The 22605-nt window shown below is 34.1% G+C and overlaps 1 protein-coding gene across 4 annotated transcripts in view; it reads left to right on the top strand.

Moving 5' to 3' along the window:
* Window positions 1-96: 96 nt before the first annotated feature.
* NEGR1 (neuronal growth regulator 1) overlaps window positions 97-22605 on the top strand; it is an 808029-nt gene continuing 785520 nt past the window's right edge. For all 4 annotated transcript variants that reach the window (XM_034653698.1, XM_034653697.1, XM_034653699.1 and 1 more), the window contains exon 1: window positions 97-418. In XM_034653698.1, the coding sequence (XP_034509589.1) occupies window positions 243-418 (176 nt within the window). In that variant the 5' untranslated portion in view covers window positions 97-242. The remainder of the gene's footprint in view (window positions 419-22605) is intronic.

Here is a 22605-nt window from a genome sequence, read left to right as displayed (position 1 = left end):
AAAGAGAGAGAGAGAAACAACAGCCAACAACTAGAGGGGAAAGAAAAACAAGAAAGAAAGAAAAAAAAACCACCCACCCATCCCAGCCCCCCCCAAAAAAAACCTCAAAAAAGAAAAAAAAAGAAAAAAAAAGAAAAAAAAATCCTGTGGCGCGCCGCCTGGTTCCCGGGAAGACTCGCCAGCACCAGGGGGTGGGGGAGTGCGAGCTGAAAGCTGCTGGAGAGTGAGCAGCCCTAGCAGGGATGGACATGATGCTGTTGGTGCAGGGTGCTTGTTGCTCGAACCAGTGGTTGGCGGCGGTGCTCCTCAGCCTGTGCTGCCTGCTACCCTCCTGCCTCCCGGCTGGACAGAGTGTGGACTTCCCCTGGGCGGCCGTGGACAACATGATGGTCAGAAAAGGGGACACGGCGGTGCTTAGGTAGGAGGAACGGCGTGCTTTTCGTACTTGTCTCAGTCTTTCTTTCTGTCTCTTTCCACCCATCTTGCTTTGTTTTTAATTTTTTTTATTTTTAACACTGAGTAATAATGCTGGTGGTGATCACCATGAAAAAAAAAAAACCACAGAAACAAAAAAACAGACACACATCTCAAGAAATCCAGATGCTGGTTCTGCCGGAGCCTGGCCCCTTTACGCCGGGGCAGGTAGTAAGCTGGACGCGTGATGCTAAAGCACTTTGCCGGAACGCCAAGTAGCCCGGGGATGAGTGAAGTGTGAGGTTTAGGAGGGGCAGGTGCCACTTGGAAACTCAATTCACAGGGTCTCTGTTTTACTGTCATGGGGTACTCTCGGAGAGTCTGACAAGTTTATCAGGTTTGTTTCTATTTTACTCTAGCCTAAGCGACTTTTTAAACTGCAGGCTCCCTGCTCCCATTTATTTTCCCTTTCACTTGGACACTTAGGCTCAATTTCTCCCTCTTTAGCTTTCTTTCTTTCCGCTGATCTTTTTCTCCCCTCTTTCTTTTTTCCCTCCTCATTTTTCTTTTCCCATTTTCCCACTTCCTTCTTACTCTCCTTTTTCTCTATCGCCTCTTTTCATCCTTTTTCGGTTTTCTCTGTAGTCTTTCCTCCCTTTTCTATGTTCTCCTCATGTTTATCTTCAGCATTCTGATTTCTGATCCTATTTAGCCCCCTTTCCTTCACTCTTCACTTCTCCCCATTTCTTCTTTCTCTTCCTTGTTCACGTCCCTATTCTGTGATCTTGTCTTCCCTTTTTTGAGTCACATTTCCCATCCCTCTCCTCATCTCCTTTCCCATCACCGTCACATACACATGCATGTTCCCTCTGAACCCTTCCAGTACCATTTTCTCACACTCACAAATCTCTTTCCCTTCAACACACTCACTCACATACTCTCTATTTCACATACTCACACACACTGGCACTTCCATGCTCTAACAACCACTTTCATATTCACATTCTCTTTCACTGTTTAAAAGGCACACACTCCTTCACTGTTCCACACACTGTCACTCACACATGTGTACANCATGGCCCCCCCCCCCCCGTCTGTCTCTCTCTGTCTCTCTTGATCCCTTCTTCCTCCTCTCCTTCCTCCCCCCTTCCATGTTCACTTTTACTTCTTTTTCTCACTCTCCCTTCCTCCCTTCTTTCCCCTAAGCTTGAGCACTGAAATGTTTTGTCATTAATGAACATCCACAGCCTGATTTTACCCCTAAGCAACGCTGCAGAGTGAGCTTCTGGAAACATTTTTTTTTTCTCTTGTGAAAATATGAATTGATGATCAGCAGTGCTTAGATCTAAACAAGGCTCAACACTCTTATTCCTTCATTTCCCATCGCCCTACCTTCTCCCCCTGACACCCCCAGCTGACGTACATTTCAAATCTCCCTGAAAGATCTTCTTTCTCTCCACTGGGTGGTAGCTGGCTTGTAAGTGTGGATGCACAAAATCAGTATACATGGCATGTCTAAGGTGACAGAGAGTGGGATAGGTTTCTGTTTGAATTGTGAAACATATTTTAAATTTAATGATCTGGGATCTGGGTGTGGTATATGTTTTACACCTTCTGAGATATGCTTAGGACACCAAATTCACTTGGAATACTATTACAATTTCTGATATACACTAATAATATGTTATCTATGCTGCTTTAAATACAAAATGCCATTGAATGTATACAAAAGTAACATATAATTTGTTATAACTTAGTAAAATACCTTTTCATTCCTGGTAAAAGCTATGAACTCTATGTCACATAGAGGATATATATGAAACCCACACTTATGTTCTTTATATTAAGTTTGTTTTGGAAGTTTGAACAACAGTGGTAAGCATGAAACACTACCGTCAGAGGCTGCAAACACAGATCATGGGAGCTGCAATCTGTGTATGTGGCAGCATATTGCTTATTTGTAATGAACATGAACATTTCAACCTAAAGGATACACTACTTGCCTTTGGATGATATATCTTGGTATTTTGTTTCTAATGAATCTAATACATGTTGTAGCTAATTAAAATATCTGGAACCACATTCTGCGTCTAGGAGACCTAGGTTTAGTTCTCTCATTGGTTACAATAGTGAAGCTTCTCTAGCTAGTGGGGCAATATCTTTCCAGTGTTGTTGCTTTGGTGCAGTCCTTGTTTACTTGTATACACTGTAACACATCCACTGAGATGCTCTATCCTGACTTTTGTAATATCTTAATTAGGGAACTTGACTCTTAAACTTTTAAAAAGAATAAAATCTCTATCCTTCTAAGTGATGTTTTTACCAATTGCAGTGTTTATTTTTTTAATAACTAGAATAATTTCTTGTCATATGAAACAGAAGTCTGATCTGCATTACTTTTTACCCGAAGTAATTTGCTTATAGTTATTCTGTAATTCTCTAGGGAGTATCCCACTTTTTATCCTTTTACATTGTCCATAGGTTTTTAAACTATTTTAATATATGTGTTTATAACAAATTCTCTCTCTGTTAAAAATTGTTAAATTGTATCAGTTGTTTTTCTTGACTCTTCTTCTGCATTTGGTATTTGCTCTGTTCACACCAATACATACAGAGCTTAAGGACTAATTGAGTGTGTAAGTCAGGTGCCACATTTTTCATCAACAGTAATGTCACAGTTATAGTTTATGCTTTTACATTGGAGACTTAGAATCATATTCGATGTTACTCTAATTCATTAGGGAACAAAACAAAACAAAATTTAGCTTCAAACATATACCCCCTCCCATCAAAGTACAAAAATCTGGTGCTCAAGAGAACACTTTACTGAATTACATGATATCATTTATTAAGCTTTACCCAATATGCCCTATTTTTAATGTAACACATTCCTCAAAGTGTCTCTAATAAAGAGCAAATAGTGGCATAACAGTTATCAAATAACTTTAAGAGCTAAAGGCCTGAAAGTGCAAACATGTCAGTCAGTGACTCTGTTGCTTGTGGTTACATTAATGAAATAGAAGTGTAAAGGTCAAATGATACATTTCTATCTCCTAAATGCCAGACTGTCTGTTTTAGAGAAAAAAAAATCAAGAAAAACAGAACTTTCCTTAAGTGGCATTATAATACAACAGGGAAATCATTCTGTGATCTACTAACAATATCTATCATTTTACAAATGATCTTCTCTGTTTAGTTTAAACAGTGGACTTATAATGAAATTCCTTTCAATAATTGCAGCATTTTTATCATTTTAATTTTGCTTTTAAAGTTAGTGAAGCAATATATAAAGCGTCAAAATTTCCCTTACTCCTAATAGTGTTATTCACTGATAAATCTCTGAAGAATTCATTTGGGCCTTCTTGATAGAGTATTTAATGATGCATCTATTCCACATAGAACATTTGGTACCTCCTTTACTTAAACTTTGGATTTCAATACATGCATGTATGTCTTTGAATACATTGTAATTTGCTAAAAACACAAATAAATGCTTTCATTAGCTTCTTAAATTTTGACTTCAATTGCTTACTATGTTTAATACATATTAGTAGCTTATGCCTAACAAAATTTGTTAATCTGCCTATGGAGAAATTAACTTTTTCTCTAATCTTCAAATTGTATTTTGTAGTACACGGAAGATAGGAGTTAATGTTTCATGGGGTGACATAGCAAAGAACAGAAGACGCTAGAACCACATTGGTCACATTTCAGGACCCTCTGTTTCTAAACCTGGAGAATTAAGGGAAATGTAACAATGCTTTGGATCAATACATAAATTTCAGATGACTTTTAAAGTATAGTTTTGCAGTCACTTTAATGTGAATCAGTTGTTTTCTTCTTACCATAAACAAACACAGTTATGTTAATGTGTCTAAAACGTTTAATACTCTTTGGAAACAATACAAGGAGCATCCTCATTTATATCCTCTTAGTGACTGAACATTTTTTTAAACACATGTCATTTTTAAGCTAATTCTTTCAATCTGTTCCTACTTAAGCTCTTCTGTATGAATTTTGTACATTTTAAGCCGCCTTCCTGATATGAATTCAAAATATCCTATTCTCTACTTGTCATACTTTAATCAAAGAAAGGAAGAGAGATTCTTTTCTTAAATGTGATATCTTCTTTTACCTTAGCAAAGTTGAACACAACTCTGTCATTTTAATACAGTAGGTTTGAATGGAAGTTATACATGAGATCCCAATATGATATTGTAGTGAGAGGGACAGTTTTTACTTACAACAGAGAACATAGAGCACACTTCCACAGAAGATATTTTCATTGGAAGCCACAAAACTTTTGCAAGTAGATTTATAAGTGGATATGATGAGTATTTATCACTTCTCAGAACTATTTGTCCAAAACATTGGCCTTTTGATTAGACTACATTAATTAGTTTTGTTTCGAAATGCATGCTGTTGGATATAAGAAAGTAAAGGATTAATTTATGAGAATGCAGAATTACCTATAGCAGTAGAAATCAATTATGCTGTACTTTTGGAATATCATCGGATTGTCTCACATTGTTTGTTGAGTCATTCCTACACATTGATGCAATACATATTTCAAATACATTATTTAACTATATAGGCATTTTCAATTTAGAACATTAAAGCATTATTTAAAGACCTAAATGCTTATTCAGTAGTGTTGGACAAATATTTCTAAAATTCTGAGGTTTTTTTCCTTCTTCATGAAAGAAAGGGAAATAGATTATCCTACTAAGTCATTTTGGAAAAAATGTGTTCTAGAATACAATATAAAATGCTACACCATTACCTGTAGCGATTTGCAAAGCTGTTCAATTAGCATGGTGTATTACTTGGTATATCTGTTATATTAAAGGACAATGTAGTTATTTTAAAGTTTTCTAGATAAACTTTAGATAAATTTATTTTGCCTAGTCTTTTTTGTTTAGAAGAATTGATAAACCTATGTGATTGTATAAATCTTTGAACATATTCTTGTTAATGAAGTACTTATTTTAAATAGATTGGCTTTGCAATTAAACAGTTCCATGGAATAAGTTAATTCTGCAATACCTGACTTCTGAAGAACTTAGGGAAATGTTCACACCTTGTGTGTGACAGTTCTGGACCTGATTAAGCAGTCCAACTTTTGTGGTTCTGCTACCTGATGCTAATGGAGATAGATGGCAGAGCTAATCCCTGAGCCTGCATTTCCCAGATAGGCCTCGTCAGCTGCCTTCTTGTTGTGTGGTTGCCCAGTGGAGGGTAGTTTTGGGAGAAGGCAGGACATGATGAGTTCTGCTCTACAGTGTTTCTCCCCTCCTTTGTTGCTTTGGGCAGTGTCCAGCTATGTCCCCATCTCCCAGTGGGACCTCTTTCTTCCATCTTCTACCAGATAACTGGCTCTTGGGCTTCTGTTTAACTCTCATCTCTTTCTTCTTCTCTCTTAGGAATAGTAGTGGCTTCCGCTATTTGAATTCATGGGTTGTCTTACCTATACGGCTTCTCAGCTTTTCTACACGCTTTGCAATCAATTTCTTTCATTACATTCTCTGTTTTCAATATCCAGAATGTATTAAGTTTTGCTGGTGGAACCCTGATTGATATATAGTGAAAGGTAATAATTTCAGTGATTTTAATTATATTTGATTAAATGACTGCTTTGCCCATGGCACCATAAATGTTGCTTACTAGCACTGGGTATAATAGTTGTTGAAAGAGAGGAAGTTAAACCATAACGACATTGGGGCATTTTACACAGAAGAAAGATGGATTTATTTCCCACACCCAGATTATGGTGAGAATAATAAACCAAATGTGTAAATATTTAATTAAATATCCATTGATTAATAATATTTAAGTAAATAGTGTTGCTAAGGATGGGAAAATAATGAAGTTGATGAATAAATATTGGCAAGGCTCAATAATTCTGTATTTTTTTTTTTGAACAAAAAAAAAAAAAAAGGAGGGCTAAACTCTGTGGATATGGGCTCAAAATGCTGAGATAATTCCTACAGAGTTGCCTATTGAAATCAATAGGGATTAAAGACCTTTCTTTTATGTAGCTTAATACCTGAGGAACTAATCAAAATTTCCAGTTTTATGAAACATGTCATAACAATGCCCATGATTCTAGTATTTGGCCACTGTAGAAATTAGTCTCTCAAGCCATTTGAGTCTTTTGATTAGAAATCAAATCACTTTTCTATCAAAATCAAAGCAACATAAATTAAGACACTGTACACATCATGTACCTTACTAGAAGAGCTAAGGGAAGCTTCATTAACAAGTTTTTTTTCCCCCCTCCTTAACTGAATATTAGATCATGTGGCAACCTTCCTTTAACTTCTTCAAAATACTTCCTAAAGGCATTGTGTAGGTGTCTGGCTACGATATAAATAAACATTCACCATAAAGTCTACTTTTGGTATATTTCTCCGTGCTTTTGCAAGAAAGATGGTAATTTAAAACTATAGTTAATGAAATGACCCTCTCTTAAGGATGTTCAAGAGAGGATTTCTGAACTGGGAGGAAGTTGGACTTACTGATCTCTGCCATGCCATCCTTTTCAAAGTTTTGCTGATCCATTATAGATTGTCATTGATGCTTTCTATGTATAAGAGAAAATAAAATTTATTGCTTTTTCTTTCCTAGGAACATCATACTACCTGCTTTTTGGCTTTTGTAGAGGGAATTTTTAAAAAATGCTCACATGCTCTTTTTTCAGGTATTTTATGTGTTTCAAATGCACCAGTGGAAACAAGAGCTTCCCATACTACTAGAGAGTAAAATGTAGGATTTTCCTACATGGTCATAATCATTATCAAATTGGATTTTAATTAGACCCCTCTATCTAAAAATGTAATATCATTTCAAAGATATTGAAGAAATTTAGTAGTAGCAAAAGTTCTTTGGTGTTTTGTTAAAATATACTTTCTGTTCTTTGCTGTATTCATTTTAATCGACAAAACAGCTGGGTGTGTAAGCACTATGACTCTTGTTCATCTCTTCCTAGGGCCTTAACACAGAACCTTACACATATCAGGCTAACATCTACTATTTTTTAAGTTAATGACTCCATGGAAGGATAAGTGAAGGGATAAATGTGTTTGTGCTTTAGTTTATTAATTGTTTCATATTTTAATAATTGTAATATATTTAATACTGTGTTGGATCTGCATATATATAGTGATTAAATACTTTTTATCAAATCCATATATCACAAGTCAGCAGGGGAAGTTTGAAATGCAATGGTATGGTTGTAAGATTTTAAGTTGTAGTTATAATTTTAAGACGATCAAATATTTTATGTTATATAGTAAGGTTTTTGCCATTTGCAATTCTAATCATCAGGTAAGAGGAACAGTTCAAAATAGTAATATGTCTATTGTGACCTCTAACATTTTTTCTGTTTCTACCTCAATTCATGAGCCTCTTCTTTTTTCCCAAGGTTTCAATTAAATCAAAGCAATAAAGATACAGAGGTAGAGAGAACTGGCTATTTGCTATGGACAAATAACTCTCATTTGAAAAGTAGCTGTATGCCCCAAACCCGAGCAGAACTTCTGTATCATTCCAGCCATCTCCCAGAGGCAGGTCAACAGTACTTTATAAACCACAGGGTATTGATACTAGCTGATAGAATTTTAATGTGGTCATATGGCTTTGATTTATAATGTTGAAGAGGTTATCTATTAGCATAGTGGTTTCTAAGCCATATCAAGTTCTGAATCCTGACAGAGGACCTTTGATGCTCTTAAGCAACCAGCTGGCATGGGAATTGGTCTTTTAATCACTTTCTCTAGGAAAAAGGGAATATAGGAAAGGAGGAATTTGGCAGTGTTGCCAGCATTAAGTGTTGTTCTTTTGAACAGTAGCCAATGCTTTATACTCTCCAGATAGCTGGTAATTTGTTCAATTTAAGGAAGATGTTTATAACCCTTTTTGGTCCAGAACTAAATTGTTCTTTAGTGAATTTCACTAAGTTGTTTGGACACTGGTCTAGTGCCCATGCTTATGCTACAAGATAGGGTTTCTTTAAAACTATAGCTATTGCCATAAGGTACGGAAAGGTTTTGGGTGATTTAAAAGGGCCATGGGAAAAATGTGTTCTGTTGTCTTCAGAAACCCCTTTCTTCTCATGCAACTAAATTAAATTTAGAGATCTTAAAAGGATTTAAGAGACATTGTGAACAGAATTGCTACAATCAGAAGGCGAGAGTATTGTTTGTATATTCTCTGCAATAACATTATATACTATTGTATTGGGATATTAAATGAATAAATCAAAGGAATCATAATGTTTTCCTAATCTTATAGATAACATTTCTTATAGGAGAACATTTTTAGATATATTTGATTTATAAGTAACCTGTTTTCGATGAATGTCTTGGTAATTAATCAGCAGGATTGATGGCATCTCTACTGCCTAACGTTGCTTGACACATTTTTAGTGCTCAAAATCTGAATGTTGATTGAAGGAATCGAAAGTGAGAAAGAGGAAAGGGCAAGAGGAGGGAAAGCGGGGGAAAGGGAAGGAGAAGTGTGTTATGTTATGTGAGTGACTTCTGATCAAATTACCCAAAATTTACATCACTGGGATGACAAAATTAAGCCCATAATTTGTACTACATTATAATAAAATGAATTAATAATAAAATAATATTTTGTAATGAAAAGAATATATTATAATAACTAATTCCCATGAAAATGAATAAATTTCATTTCATATAATTCATTTAATAAGTGGAATAATCCTAAATCTACATCTTTCCCATGATGAAGTGTTGTATGTTATACAAACTGAAGTTCTAAAATTATATTTTACATTCAGGTATATGTCTTCCTTCCAATTTACTAGTTCATTTATGTTTACTTTAAAAGATAGCTAGTAATTCTGGAACTTGGCCTGCAGTGGGGTCAGGCACTAATTTTTCATAATATGTTCACAACAGAAAATTATATATAAATCTTTGAATAATTCCTCCCCTGTCTTCTTGAGCGTATGTCACTGATCGATTTTTTTCTCATACATCATTAATGTGAAATAATAGATATAAAAAGTTATTTTTGCTTATGCACAGAGTTTATCTTCTTTTGTAATTGTTTAGTTTCATTGAAACCTGTCATGCTTTGAGGTGTCCAGAATGGGAGTGATGAGAATTTGAGTTCCTACTTCCCTAATTACTTACTGGCTACTTGACCTTGAACAAATGCCTTACCCTCAATTAGTATGTTCCTAACAGAACTACATGGATTACATGAGATAATACATGTAAAATGCTACCACAGTACCTGCCACATAGTAAGCCTACATTTATATTGGCTAATATTTTTATGTTGCGTTTCTTCTCCTAATCTTAATCTGAAATTTTTGGCACTATTTACTTACCGATATGATTTTTAAATCATTGCTTCAATTATTTGTGAACCAACTGTACAATAACCGTTGAATGTATATTTTTGCTGTGATTTTGTTAAAATAGCATTTGTTAAATAGAACCCAGATAGGGGCGCCTGGGTGGCACAGCGGTTAAGCGTCTGCCTTCGGCTCAGGGCGTGATCCCAGCGTTATGGGTTCGAGCCCCACATCAGGCTCGTCTGCTGTGAGCCTGCTTCTTCCTCTCCTACTCTCCCTGCTTGTGTTCCCTCTCTCACTGGCTGTCTCTATCTCTGTCAAATAAATAAATAAAATCTTTAAAAAAAAAAAAAAGAACCCAGATAAATGTCAGATAGTGATCTGTGGTTGAACAGACACACACACACACACACACACACACACACACACACAAGGAAAACTGAAATAGAGGAGTTTGTTACTCACAGGTCCTGGAGGAGACAAATGGCACACGCCAGGGGCCACATAAGTCCAGGCAGAGAGATCAGCCACCCTGAAGTACACAAGCCTTTATGAGGGTTGATGGGTGGAGTGTTAGGGGGCTCCTTCATTCAGACCCTATTGGTCAATTCTAACCCAAAAGAGCAGAGTTTTATCTTAGGCTCCCACAAGGGGACGATACACGTGGGGAGGCAGGAGAGGACTGCTGGGAAAGTGGTATCAGGAACTTGGATTTGCTTATGACTCTAATGGAGATATGCGAGTGAAGGGATAGTGTCAGTCAGTCAGTTCAAGGTTCCTGCGTGCCGCTTGGCCACATGAAATGGATGCTTAGGCAGTGGCAGCCTGGAGTAATTTAGCTGAACTCTTGACATTTTGTAGTTTAAAGATTCTGCTTAATGCACATACTTGTGTTTGTTTTTGTTGTTGAGCCTGCTAAGCAAATGCAGTAACTCCAAATCTGGAAGTACAAACATACCAAAAGAGGCTTTGCAATTATCAGGAGGCAAACCCAGAACTCTCAATAGCAGAGAAACCACAAATTTTATAGTCAACAGACTGATGGTGGTTTGACTCACTTAACAGAAGTAAGAGATCACTGTAATTGGGTGGTCACATGAAACATTGAGAACAGAGGAAGAAATGAAAGGAGACAGAAAAAAAAATGAGAAATTAGAAAGTACAATGTGATGGCAGTGGAATAGGTAGAGAGTGAAGATTAACGTTTGTGACAGTTTAGGAGAGAAGAGGTGATAACTGGTGACAACATTGGGATAGTCAATAAGAGAGTGAGAATAAAAAAGAAAGTCAACTGTGTATTCTGGTTGGGGTAGCAAATAATTATTCAGAATTAGGTATGCCCTTTTGATTCTTTAGGGCATCTGTATGTAATGCTGAAGACATTACAGTTCAGAAGCAGTCTGTATGGGCAAGAACTTCCCATATATATCACCATATTATCCATAGACAATAAACTAGGAGAAGCTCAGAAAATATGAATGCTTGCTTTAATTTTGCATATTTGCCAAATGCACAGCAGAATGATTTAAGTTCATAATCATGACGAAGCCATCATCATTGTGATTCAGATTCAACTAACAGTCAGTGAGTGTCTATATGACATACTTCCTCAACCATATGCAGTAAGTTATTGCTTTCCCAGTTTTATCACCAAGTAAATTCAGGCTTAGAAAAATAAGTTAACCTGCCCCAGGTAAAATGGGTAGTGGCTGAGCCAGAATTGAAATCTAGGTCCTTTTATTCCAAGCCCCATGGCTTTTCTCCTATCTTGTGTCTCTCCCTAAGAAAAAGAGCAAATGATTGATAAATATATTGCTTATTCATTTACTAAAACTTTGTTAAGCACCAGTTGCACTTTACCTACTGATAAGTCAACAATGATAAAAAAAAAATCAAGGTGTGTCATATGTTTGAGGAAAAATGTGAGATTATTTTAAATGAAATTAAATACATAGCATATATTACATAGTCGAGCATTTACCAGATTGGAAAAGAGCGAATTCTTAAAACTATAAATATTATGAAATAAAATCTCTCATCCAATAATGATTTCATCCCTAATGATTAGAAACTACTGATAATACAAGAGAAAAAAATGAACAGCTTTTGAATATCATTTAAAGTTGAGCATTATCCATTGCCCACTTTATTGAATCCCCATGACAGCCTACAGTTTTTCTACTTTGTAAGTGAAGAAACAAATTCATAGGTGAATAACTTTATATTGTATTTATTTAATTTTTAACTTTAATACAGATAGTAAATGGCATAACCAGGAGTTGATCCTATGTGTGTGTGTCTCCAAGGCCCATGCTCATCTTTTTTTAGAAATTGTAATATTTCTTGGAGCATTTTGACAAAAAGGAGAAAATGTAGTTGCTTGCTTTATTATTCCAAGTTTCCAATTAAATCATTTGAATACTAATTCTGGCATAACTCCAAACAGCTGTACCAAGTTGATTTCAAACCCTCCCTTGAAAAGGGTTAGGCAGCCTAAGGTGTTGAGCACCATTATTTCCCAGGGTAGATGGGAAGATCAAAAAAATTTGAGGACCAATAAAAGATGTTTTTATTCTAATTTCATTAAACATATCAATGCTGTTATTGAATCATATGGTTAATTGTAGTCAGTGCATAAAGTGAAACATGTTGAAACTGGGTAGGTTGCCTTTTTCTGCTAGCTGGTAGAAGGAAGTTTATAGTCTAGTTGGATGAAAACTTGCTTTTAATCTGATGGGTGTGTAATTGAAGCCTCTTCTTTAGTGTGCTTACATATCCACCTTCTAGAAATCTTACATGTGCACCCAAAAGGAGAGTTTCATGTTGATTTGTTTTTTGTCTATCCAAAGATTTCCCAAAAGAAAGTCCTATTTTTGTCTCATATAATTCAAGAACATTTTTAACCTCTCTAAACCCGTTCTGACTCTTCTTTCTTTTCCTTCTCTGAATTCCAAATTCCTACACTTTTCCATTTTATAATGTTTATTCCATCAGTTTTACATTATGGTATACTGTTACATGTTTGTGTCTGCAAAGGAATATAACAGCTGCTGTCTTATTTAACAGCCATTTACTTATATTATTGCAAATCCTTAACAGAACTTTGCATATTGCTATTTGTGTAGAATATATTTAGTAAATCTACTTTCATTGACTCTTCATTTTTCTTCTTTCAGGAATTTGTTTTGTAATTTTTCCCACTCATCATACAGTTTTTTCCATAGGAGCATGTTCTTTTAGGTAGTCATTCACCTGTTTTAGAGCATGTATTTGTTGCATCCCCATCAGACACTAGACACTTCCCATGAGTCTGAGATACAGTCATGATAAGAGATAAGGTCCCTCCCATTGAATTTACATTCTAGTTCAACCTGTATCCTTTAACAGTGTTGGGCAGGGTAAAGAACTTTTGTTTAACTTTTTACTTCACCAACTATTAGCTCTGAGACAAATAGTTTCTGAGACTCAGTTTTCTTGTCTGTAAAATGGAAATATTGATTGCTACCCCTGTACTTACTGTAAATCCTAGTAATAAGCCACTGAATGTGCCCAAAGCAGTATTCTGCACATAGTTGGTGCTCAATGTCAATGTCTACTCTTCCTCCTTCTCTCATGCTTCCTTTAATACAGCTATAACTTATGGCCAGGACTATCTAGTTGAAGGAATTGTTAAGTGTTATATTGTGCTTCCTGTATTCTGTTTGTTCCCCAGTAACTTCTGAGGCTCACTTATTTTTAATTCCAGGTATCTTTCTATTACTTTAAAAAGTAGGTTTAAAATGAACATATGATGATGACTATCTCATTCATCTTGTTTTTATTTCTTGGACTCATTTTTTTCTTCTGGGATGTTTTTCCTCCTTCACACTGTGCTCTCTTTTGAATACTTTTATACATGGATTTCTCCCCAAATTTATTGTCAGTTTTTGACATATTTTGGATGTCCAGGAAGATTATATTTTCTTCTTCACAATTTCTTCTGTTAGCATAAACACCTACTTGTCATTATGTGTTTTTTCTAAAATCCTAAACTTATCTCAATATACTTTCATTATGGTTTTTCTTGGTTGGAATGGTAATATATGTAAGGAACACTTCATAATTATCACCTAGTCCTCTGATTAACAATTTGGAATTCTTCAGCAAATGATTCTTCATTTAAATAGCTCTTCTGTACTTTTGTCACTTCATTTTCTGAGTTATTCTGAGCCTCCTACCCCTAATGGAATGGATGACACTTCTCTCTAATCTCAACAATTGATGAGCTGATTTTCTGACTTTTCCTGGAGTATTCTAAAAATTTTCTTTATATGTGACGTACATAATCAGTTCGTTTCTGACAGGGAATATCTAGACTTTCCTATATCACCTCCTTTCAAGTAGCATACAATGGTTTAATGTTTATATGGGGAAATCATTAAAAGGTAAATTCTTGCTAATTTCCTTCATTTACATTAAAATCTCTATTCACCTTGGTATTTCTCCAGTACCGGAATATTTTTGCTTTTTCAAATTCATTCTAAACTTTTCAATATCCTCATCCTTCTCCTAGTTCTAGCTACTCTAGAATTGCATTTAAGTTAGGCCCTTAAAAAATAGTGGCATATTTCTTTGAATCATTAAATAAAATTGAATCAGGAAACTGCTTAAGATTAGTTCTGTATAAAATGGGTTAATGATAGTATCTAACCTATAGGTTGTAAGAATTAAATATAAGTTTGAATACTCCATAGCACCATGTGTGGTACAAAATAAACAGTAAATAAATGCTAGCTATTACGATTTTTATAACTACCACAACAATAGACCTTTGCTAATAATTTTGGGGATTAGCTGACACCAGAAAAAATCAAGATTCTCTGGTAATATGCTTACTTCTATATGATCCAGCATGCTTTAGGGACTTACTTCATGAGTTATCCTTTATTTCAGATAGGGCTTTTTGCTGTTGCCTCCTCTATTTCAGATAGGGCTTTTTGCTGTTGCCTCTTCTTTTCCTTATCAACTGATTTTCCAAAATGGCTTTTCAGTAATTTCCAAATTCTATTCATTTTCTAAACTTAGCTTAATGCTAATTTTTTCATGGAACCTTCATTAATTGCTCAGCATTGAAGTATTGAAAGCAAAAATTTAAACACATGGATATATTTATGTGTATCCCCAAATTTATGTATCCAAATATATATATATATATATATATGTATGTATCTGCATATTTATTCCCTTCATAACTTTGTAAGTCTAGTTACCTTGAATTAATGTTGGATTTAACAAAATGAGTTTAGTGAAAATAAGCAGCTCTTTCCTTGAATTTTAATTATTTATATACATGTTTTATGAAATACTTCTACCCCACTATAGGCCTTGGGAAGGCAGAATTCTTACCTTAATTGCCTTTGTATCCCTTGGGCCTTGAACAGGCTTGGTGAGCTAAGTGTTTGTAGAAATGAGTACATGAATCTAAAAAAAAATAGTTTCTCACAATAGAGCTATGGCATGTTTGGTTTGGGAGTTATATGTATATGAAATACACATGTATTTTAATTTGTTATTTTACTTTAATTTGCTGTTAATTAACATTTTTACACAAGTCCCACTTGGAGTATATGTTAAGGTGAATATGTATCTATATCTCCATTTCTTAGCGTTCATTTTAGTGTTATATAAATCACTTACCAGAAATTTTGTGAGGTAGGGAGACATATTTGCCCTGTGAATATCACTGCCATACTCCCAGAAAATGTTTTATCAAAAACATTATGAAGATATGGTAACATAGATGGGAAATATTTTCAATAAAGGTCATCTCAAGAAGTATGCATTGTGTCGTTCTTTTTAAATGTAACACTACCTAAAAATAAGATTTTGGGTTTTTTTTTTTTTTTGGTGTTTGATTAAGTAAAATCACTTGAATTCTAGACTGAAGGGTGCTATCGTGTTTTTCCCTACAACTTTTTTTTTCTTTTTAGAGTAGAGGCTCATACAATAGGATATCCAAAGTGGGGAGAAAGAATTAAGTCCCAGGCTTATGGGACCAAATACATGTAAGGGTGGGAGAATTGTGAAGTATAGTGTGTCATGATAATGATGATAATGCCTATGATTTCTATAGCCTGATATGAAAATAATTTTAAAATTCATAAAATTAGGAAGGAAGCTCATTGGAGGTTTTCCAAATATCTTAGAAGTTCCCAATGGGTATACTTAATATTACATGCCTTAGAGATTTAAGAAACAGATCTTAGTTTGGTTTTAAAGGTAAAGAACTTTTGGTTTCTGATGCTGCAGTATATATAACCAGATATTCAGTGGAACATTCAGTAAATAGTTTATTTGATTGTTTTACATTTCTAGAGCTCCTCTTAACTATTGACTTGTTATTCCCAATAAATTAGAGACATACTTTCGGATAAAAATTAATTTATAATAGTTAAATTAGATTGTAGCATTCGTATCTCAGTTATATTCCTTAGAAAAAATTCAATAGAGGAGGTTTGATGTATTTTAAGATTAAATGGGAATATTGAAGCTGATCACCTTTAGTACCAAAAAATGAATTAAAATTAAAGGCTAATGAAAATTATCTTCTTAATGGGAGAGTCAACTTATTATCTATTTGAAATTATTTTATTTTGGTATAAACATAGGTTGGTAGTCAAACAGGCAAACAGCTATCATCAGTCAAATTAATTAAAACAAAAAGATTGTCCAAGAGTTTAGATTTAATTTTGCATGGAGAAAAAATTTAACATATAAAGTTATGTAAATTATAATGGTGTAATTATATAAATTTTGGTTAAGAAAAGATGTTATATTGTATACAGTTACTGAACTATTTTATGAAGAAGTGACAATTGAGTATTTAAAATTTACTTGGCATGGTAGTTTATGTAATGAATTATAAATTTATTTCATTAACAAATACTTTTAAAACAGACAAATATATAAAATGAGTTCTTGCTAATGGTCTTCCACTTATAGAAAAATTAGACTTTGGTACATTTTTTCAAATATTTCTTTATGTTCAATAAGAGTTTTCTAAGGAGAAATAAAATACTGGCATTTTAAATGGTGATTTCTTCAGTCTCCAAAAGTCTATACATTAGTAAACATTTTACTGGTTCAGGGACTATATTTACTGTCATTAAGAATAATTGGATGGGGGGTTTTAACCAGTGTTAAAATTCCAGTTTTACAAAGGAATAAACACAGGTTTAGATGTTTAAAGACTCCTTGGTTATGAATAGTTATGACGTCTTTTCAAACTGAAGCTCAGTCTGAGTTCTTGCTCAGTACATTTTTCTTCATATTACTATTTACCTGAACTACTCAATGTTATGGATTTTATCTTATTTTTCAGGGGCTCCAGAACATTTGATTTGGGCCTCCATTTTGAATATACCTATCATAACTATTGATATCTCTAACTTCCACTAATTTGTGTTCCATTTCCCATCACACTTTACCCTATCCCACAAAATAAATGTGTATTGAGTAAATAATGGAAACATCTAAGAAGAAATAAAATCACATGAAGAAAAGAAAATAAAGAATACTGGAGTGAAAAATTAATGTTTTCCTACTGTTATATGATAGCCATTCTCTTTTGTCATTGCCATGTTTTTTATTTTGTTTTGATACCTTCTTCCCTTCACTCTCTACCCCAAGAAAGAAAGTACCAGGAGATAGTGAATATCTCTTAATGCCAGTTCTTTAGCTAATTACTCAATGGAGAAATTATGTTACCATCTCGCTTAATTTAGGGTATATAGCTAAGAAGGAGAAAATTCTTTGCAGAAAGAAGTACCTACATAGCAGTGGTTCAAGAGAGAGAGAACGGTATTTTTCTTCAAAAAAAAAAAAAGAGGGAGAGAACAGATTTTTCAAGTAAAGAGAACTTTAAATGCTGCAGGGTCTGATTTTTTTCTGTTTTGTTTTCTCTAGATATATTCATCACAAATTTTTTAAAAAATGTATTATTTAAAGTTGTTTTTATCAAGCATATATTTAACTTTAACAATAGATACTCTTTCCCTTTTAATTAAAAAACAAAACAAAACTACTTAAATATAGAAAACATGGAACATTCCTTTTGGAGAAATAAAACATCCAATTTGCATAGATAATTTCCAATAGTAAGGTAATAGAAGACTTTCATCAGTTTTGATCAGAATTTCCCCAAATGGTGTCATGGGGAAAGCTAATCTCTACAATGTTGATACAGAAGTTCTTTTAGTTGACCTGTATATGATCAACACTGTTTATTTCCTCTAAAAATTTCCAATTGGCGCCCACAGCATCCAATAAACTTCCTTTAATGTGTACTTGAACATTTCTTTCTGTCAGTTGAATTCTGAGATTAGCAGAATTGGTTACAATATGTGTGATGAAAAAGAGTTTTGTTTCTACAAAAACAATGTTGAATGCTTTGAAAATACTCGATAAAGGCAATCATTAAAAATAATTATGTTTAACTAGATGTAGTTGGAGTAACTGTAAGTAGGAAAATAATTAAAATTTACTTGCATTCTACACTGAGAATGCTTCACAAGTATCTTTAAATTCTCATTCCACTTTGAGGAACCAAAAACTGAAAGTCTGATAATCCTAATTGGAGCATTATGTGGTATAAAGAGGTAGTGTGATATTTTAGTGAGTAGTCATTTTTGTTAACAAAAGAAGTTTACTCAATCTTTTAAGACCGATATATAAATATGCATTTTAAGTGAAAATAAAATATATAGGTTATGCATAATATAAATTACTTTTTGATTAACTGATCAATATGATCTTAATCCTATTTTATAAGATGTTTCTAAAGATTTTGCTGTGAAGAATAATTTTAGAAGCCAATGTCTTCAAATAATGTGCCCCTAGCTATCAAATGAAGCACATACCTTTACTCCATATTCTTGGAGAGGGATCAAAACGACATTTTAAAATTGATATTTATAAAGGATAAAATAACCTATATAACCTATATGCCTCTTGCTCTTTGAGGAAAGCTGATAATCATGATTTATTTACTGATACAACTAATATTTCTTGAGCACCGAGTATATGACGGCATTATTCTAAGTTTCTGAGATTCATTAAGACAAAAAAAAAATCCTCAAGGATTTTATAATCTGGCAGGTAAACCAATTGTGATAGGAAAACAACTAGAGAAGAAAACAGCATTCCTAATAAGGAGGAGAGTAATGGACACTTACTGTTCTTCTCCCTGGATATGCAATGTGCATGTCTTCTCAGGCTGCACAAAAAGTAACTGTTCTTGAGCTTTCACTTCAGGAGAACTTTGAGTGCTGCCAGGATTTAGGGGAGGTCATAGCCTCATCTCCCAAATCTTCACCACTTTGTCCTTTATAGATCCCATTATTTTCACATATAGTGTTGCACTTGATTTTCCCAACTTTCTGGTAGGTTGGGGAAATAGTATTCTAACATCTCTCCTGTCATTTATGTCTCAGCTTAAGAGTCATCTATCTCTTCTGGAGGCTGCCATCCAGGCTGGGGTAGACCTCTGGTCAAACATGGCTGGCTTTGGACATGAGGTGCCTATTTCCGCTGTCTGATACAATCTCTCCTATGTTGTTTTCTTTCTCCTGCTACTTTTATGTAAGAGTGGGGGGAACATTGCATGCTTTCTGCCAAGCTTTATCTCCAGGGCCAAAGTAGTGCCTGACCCCAGTCGGTGCTCAAGAAGGTTTCATGTACAATAAAAACTAAGTTTTAGAAACAAGATTTTTTTTAACTGAAAGCTTCTCGCTATTTAACATGACAATGTTAACTATTCATTTTACCAAATATGTAGTTTTATCAAAATTATTTTATCTTGGATTTTTTTTTCTGAGAAGTATCTTTTCAGATCATTGTGCTACATAGCATAATTTGGGAAACGTACAAATACATAAGACTGTTTGCTTATTCAATTTTATTTTTTTAAAGTGATCAAACCGAGAATATTTTTAACATGTCATGCTAGGGACTAAAATTACAATATTCATCTCCAAGTTGGTTATGAGCTTAAATGTCAACAAATATGAATTTGTAAAATAGTAATGAAAAAGTTATATATTTCAATAGCCATCTATTTAGGCTCATATTAATTTTTAGTGTTCCTTGTTTACTTTTGTCATTACTGTAAGACATGATTTTTCTTCCTTAAGTAAAAATACTCAAATGATATTTTCATAACATGGTTATTTGTGACCCTTTTATAATAAATCTCACTATGAAACAAGGAAAAGTCATAATCTTATAGCTATATCTGAACTCTTTCAGAAAGAGTATACTGACGTGGTCAAACATTTCTTATTGAAACTTGTGCTTAAAATTTATTATTTTTAAGTCCACAAGAATTATTTTAATTGTATTTTACTCCTGGACTTTTAAAAATAATATTTTAACTTATTAAAAGAAATGTGTTTACCCAATCTGCATGTAAATGTCAGCTTTTAAGAATGTTGGCTGCCTTACTATATGATGAAATATTGAATCAAGTGTGGAGTTGTATTGAATGCCAATTAGAATTCATCTGAAGTATTTTCCAGTTTGAGCAACTGTTTAAGAATATTTCATCCATAGTGTATTTCACTCGGACAAGTTGGTCTGAGGAGTATTTGACAGGGTAACAGAGGATCATAGCAGTGTATAGTGTCATCTTCAGAATCAAACTGCTTTGTTTTGAATCACAACTTTGCTACTAATTGTAGCTTTGGACAAATTGCATACTTTCTGTGCCTGTTCCCTCATTAGTAAAGTTGGGATACTAATGCATATTTTATAGAGTTTTAGGAGGATTTACTTATATTTATATTTAATTATATGGAACTTGTGAATTACTTAAAACTGTGCCTGGCTCACAGTGAATGCTTAGTAAATATTGTAAATTATTGCATGCTGTTTGTGAATTGTAGTTCTTAGGATTGATGGGTGAGAAGAAAGTTTGTGTTCAGATATATTCTTCATACCAATTAGACTTACCCATAGATAATCAAATCTTGGTTTTATATGAAACCAAGGGATGATGGACATCTCTATAATATATAAACACCCTTTGGGGAAAGTACAGTTTTTAAGCCCTCAGGTTTCAAAGTCAGAGCAATGTTGATTCTTGTACTTCCAAGCTGTGTGTGTTCAGGCAGTTTACTTAACCTTTCAAAGCTGTGGTTTTGTTATCTATATAAAGGGGATGAATCCGTGCTTCATAGAGTTGCTATGAGGATCAAAAGAAGAAATTTACATAAAGCACTTAGTGCATTGCAGTACAAAGTAAGTGATTGATAGGTTTGTATTATTGCTATTATTATTATTGGTTTAACTTTATTGTATACGTAATTGTTTCAGAAAATCACTTTAAATGAAAAAAATCCACAAACACAAAAATCATATGGTAAAAATCAGAATTACTACTGAGAACTGATGAATAAGAACAATATAAGAGGTGAGTGATAACAGAAGATGAACTTTGCCTGCATTGCAGTTTTGCCTAAGACAAAAAACTACATACAAGAATAGTTTTATTTGTATCTTATTGTGGTCAATGAACAGTTATTAGGCTTGCCTATGTTCATGCTCTTGAAAGCATCCATTAAATAGACAAGATCCTTACCCTTTAGGATATATTCTATGTATGAACTCCCTTCCTATGTACCAGGTTTAATATGTTGGAAAACTGCACTGCGTTGCTGTGGAATATAATAAAAATTTTGCCTCTTGTTACAGATGAGATAAAAACTCTCCCTTTAGTTTTGAGATGTAGCCTTTATTTTATTATTATTATTATTATTATTACTTTTAATTTTTTTAAAAGATTGTATTTATTTGAGAGAGGGACAGAGTGAGAGCAGGGGCAAGGGCAGAGGAAGAAGCAGACTTACCGCCGAGCAGGGAGCCTGATGCGGGGCTTCATCCCAGAACCCTGAGATTATGACCTGAGTTAAAGCAGATGCTTAACTGACTGAGCCATCCAGGTGCCTTGAAATGTAGCCTTTAAATACTAAAATCCACTATTATAATTAAGGTGATGTCTTCATGATCCATAATTCTTGTCTTGAGTTTGCTACCAGGATTCAGGATTTGATTGAGTGTGCATAGGAAAAAAGGGATTTGAGGAACAAATAATAAATATATGTCAATGTATTAAAGAAGAGGAGCAAAGACAGTAGTATGGAGAGGACCCTTAGGTGCTATCTAGACTCATACCCTCTTTTTTTTTTTATTGACGATTTTATTTATTTATTTGTCAGAGAGAAAGAGACAGAGAGAGAGCACAAGCAGGGGAAGAAGCAGGAACCTGATGCAGGGAAGGAGCCTGATGCAGGACTCAAGCCCAGGACCCAAGGGATCATGACCTTAGCTGAAGGAAGCCACTTAACTGACTGAGCCACCCAGATAGGAATTAACAAAAACAAATTAAAAATATATAAAGATAAACAGTTTACAAGTCAGCAGAAAAACATTATCATACTTTATATTGTTAAACACTTTTTGGGGAACTCCCATAGCTTATTCTTCCTTGTGATCCTCAGAGAGGCTCAATGAGGGGAGAATTTTAAAAGTGATAAAATAACCAAGGTCATGTAGCTATTTATAAAACAACCTAAATGAGATATCCTCGCTGCTAGTCTATGGTTTTCATGAAACTAAAAAAATGACAAGTGAATTTTAGTACGCAAAATTATGTTAGTGCTTTTAGAATTTATTAGATTATATCACACTTACAGGCTATTTTCTCAGTATTCATTATCCTTTGTAAATTTTTTAAGGTTGAGTTGCAAAATAAGAATCTACATTCTAGGGGCATCTGGGTGGCTCAGTCGTTAAGCATCTGCCTTCGGCTCAGGGCGTGATCCTGG

The sequence above is a fragment of the Ailuropoda melanoleuca genome, chromosome 2 (assembly GCF_002007445.2).
Source record: "Ailuropoda melanoleuca isolate Jingjing chromosome 2, ASM200744v2, whole genome shotgun sequence".
In the NCBI taxonomy this organism is placed as follows: domain Eukaryota; kingdom Metazoa; phylum Chordata; class Mammalia; order Carnivora; family Ursidae; genus Ailuropoda; species Ailuropoda melanoleuca.
This window is presented reverse-complemented; position numbering and strand designations above follow the sequence as displayed.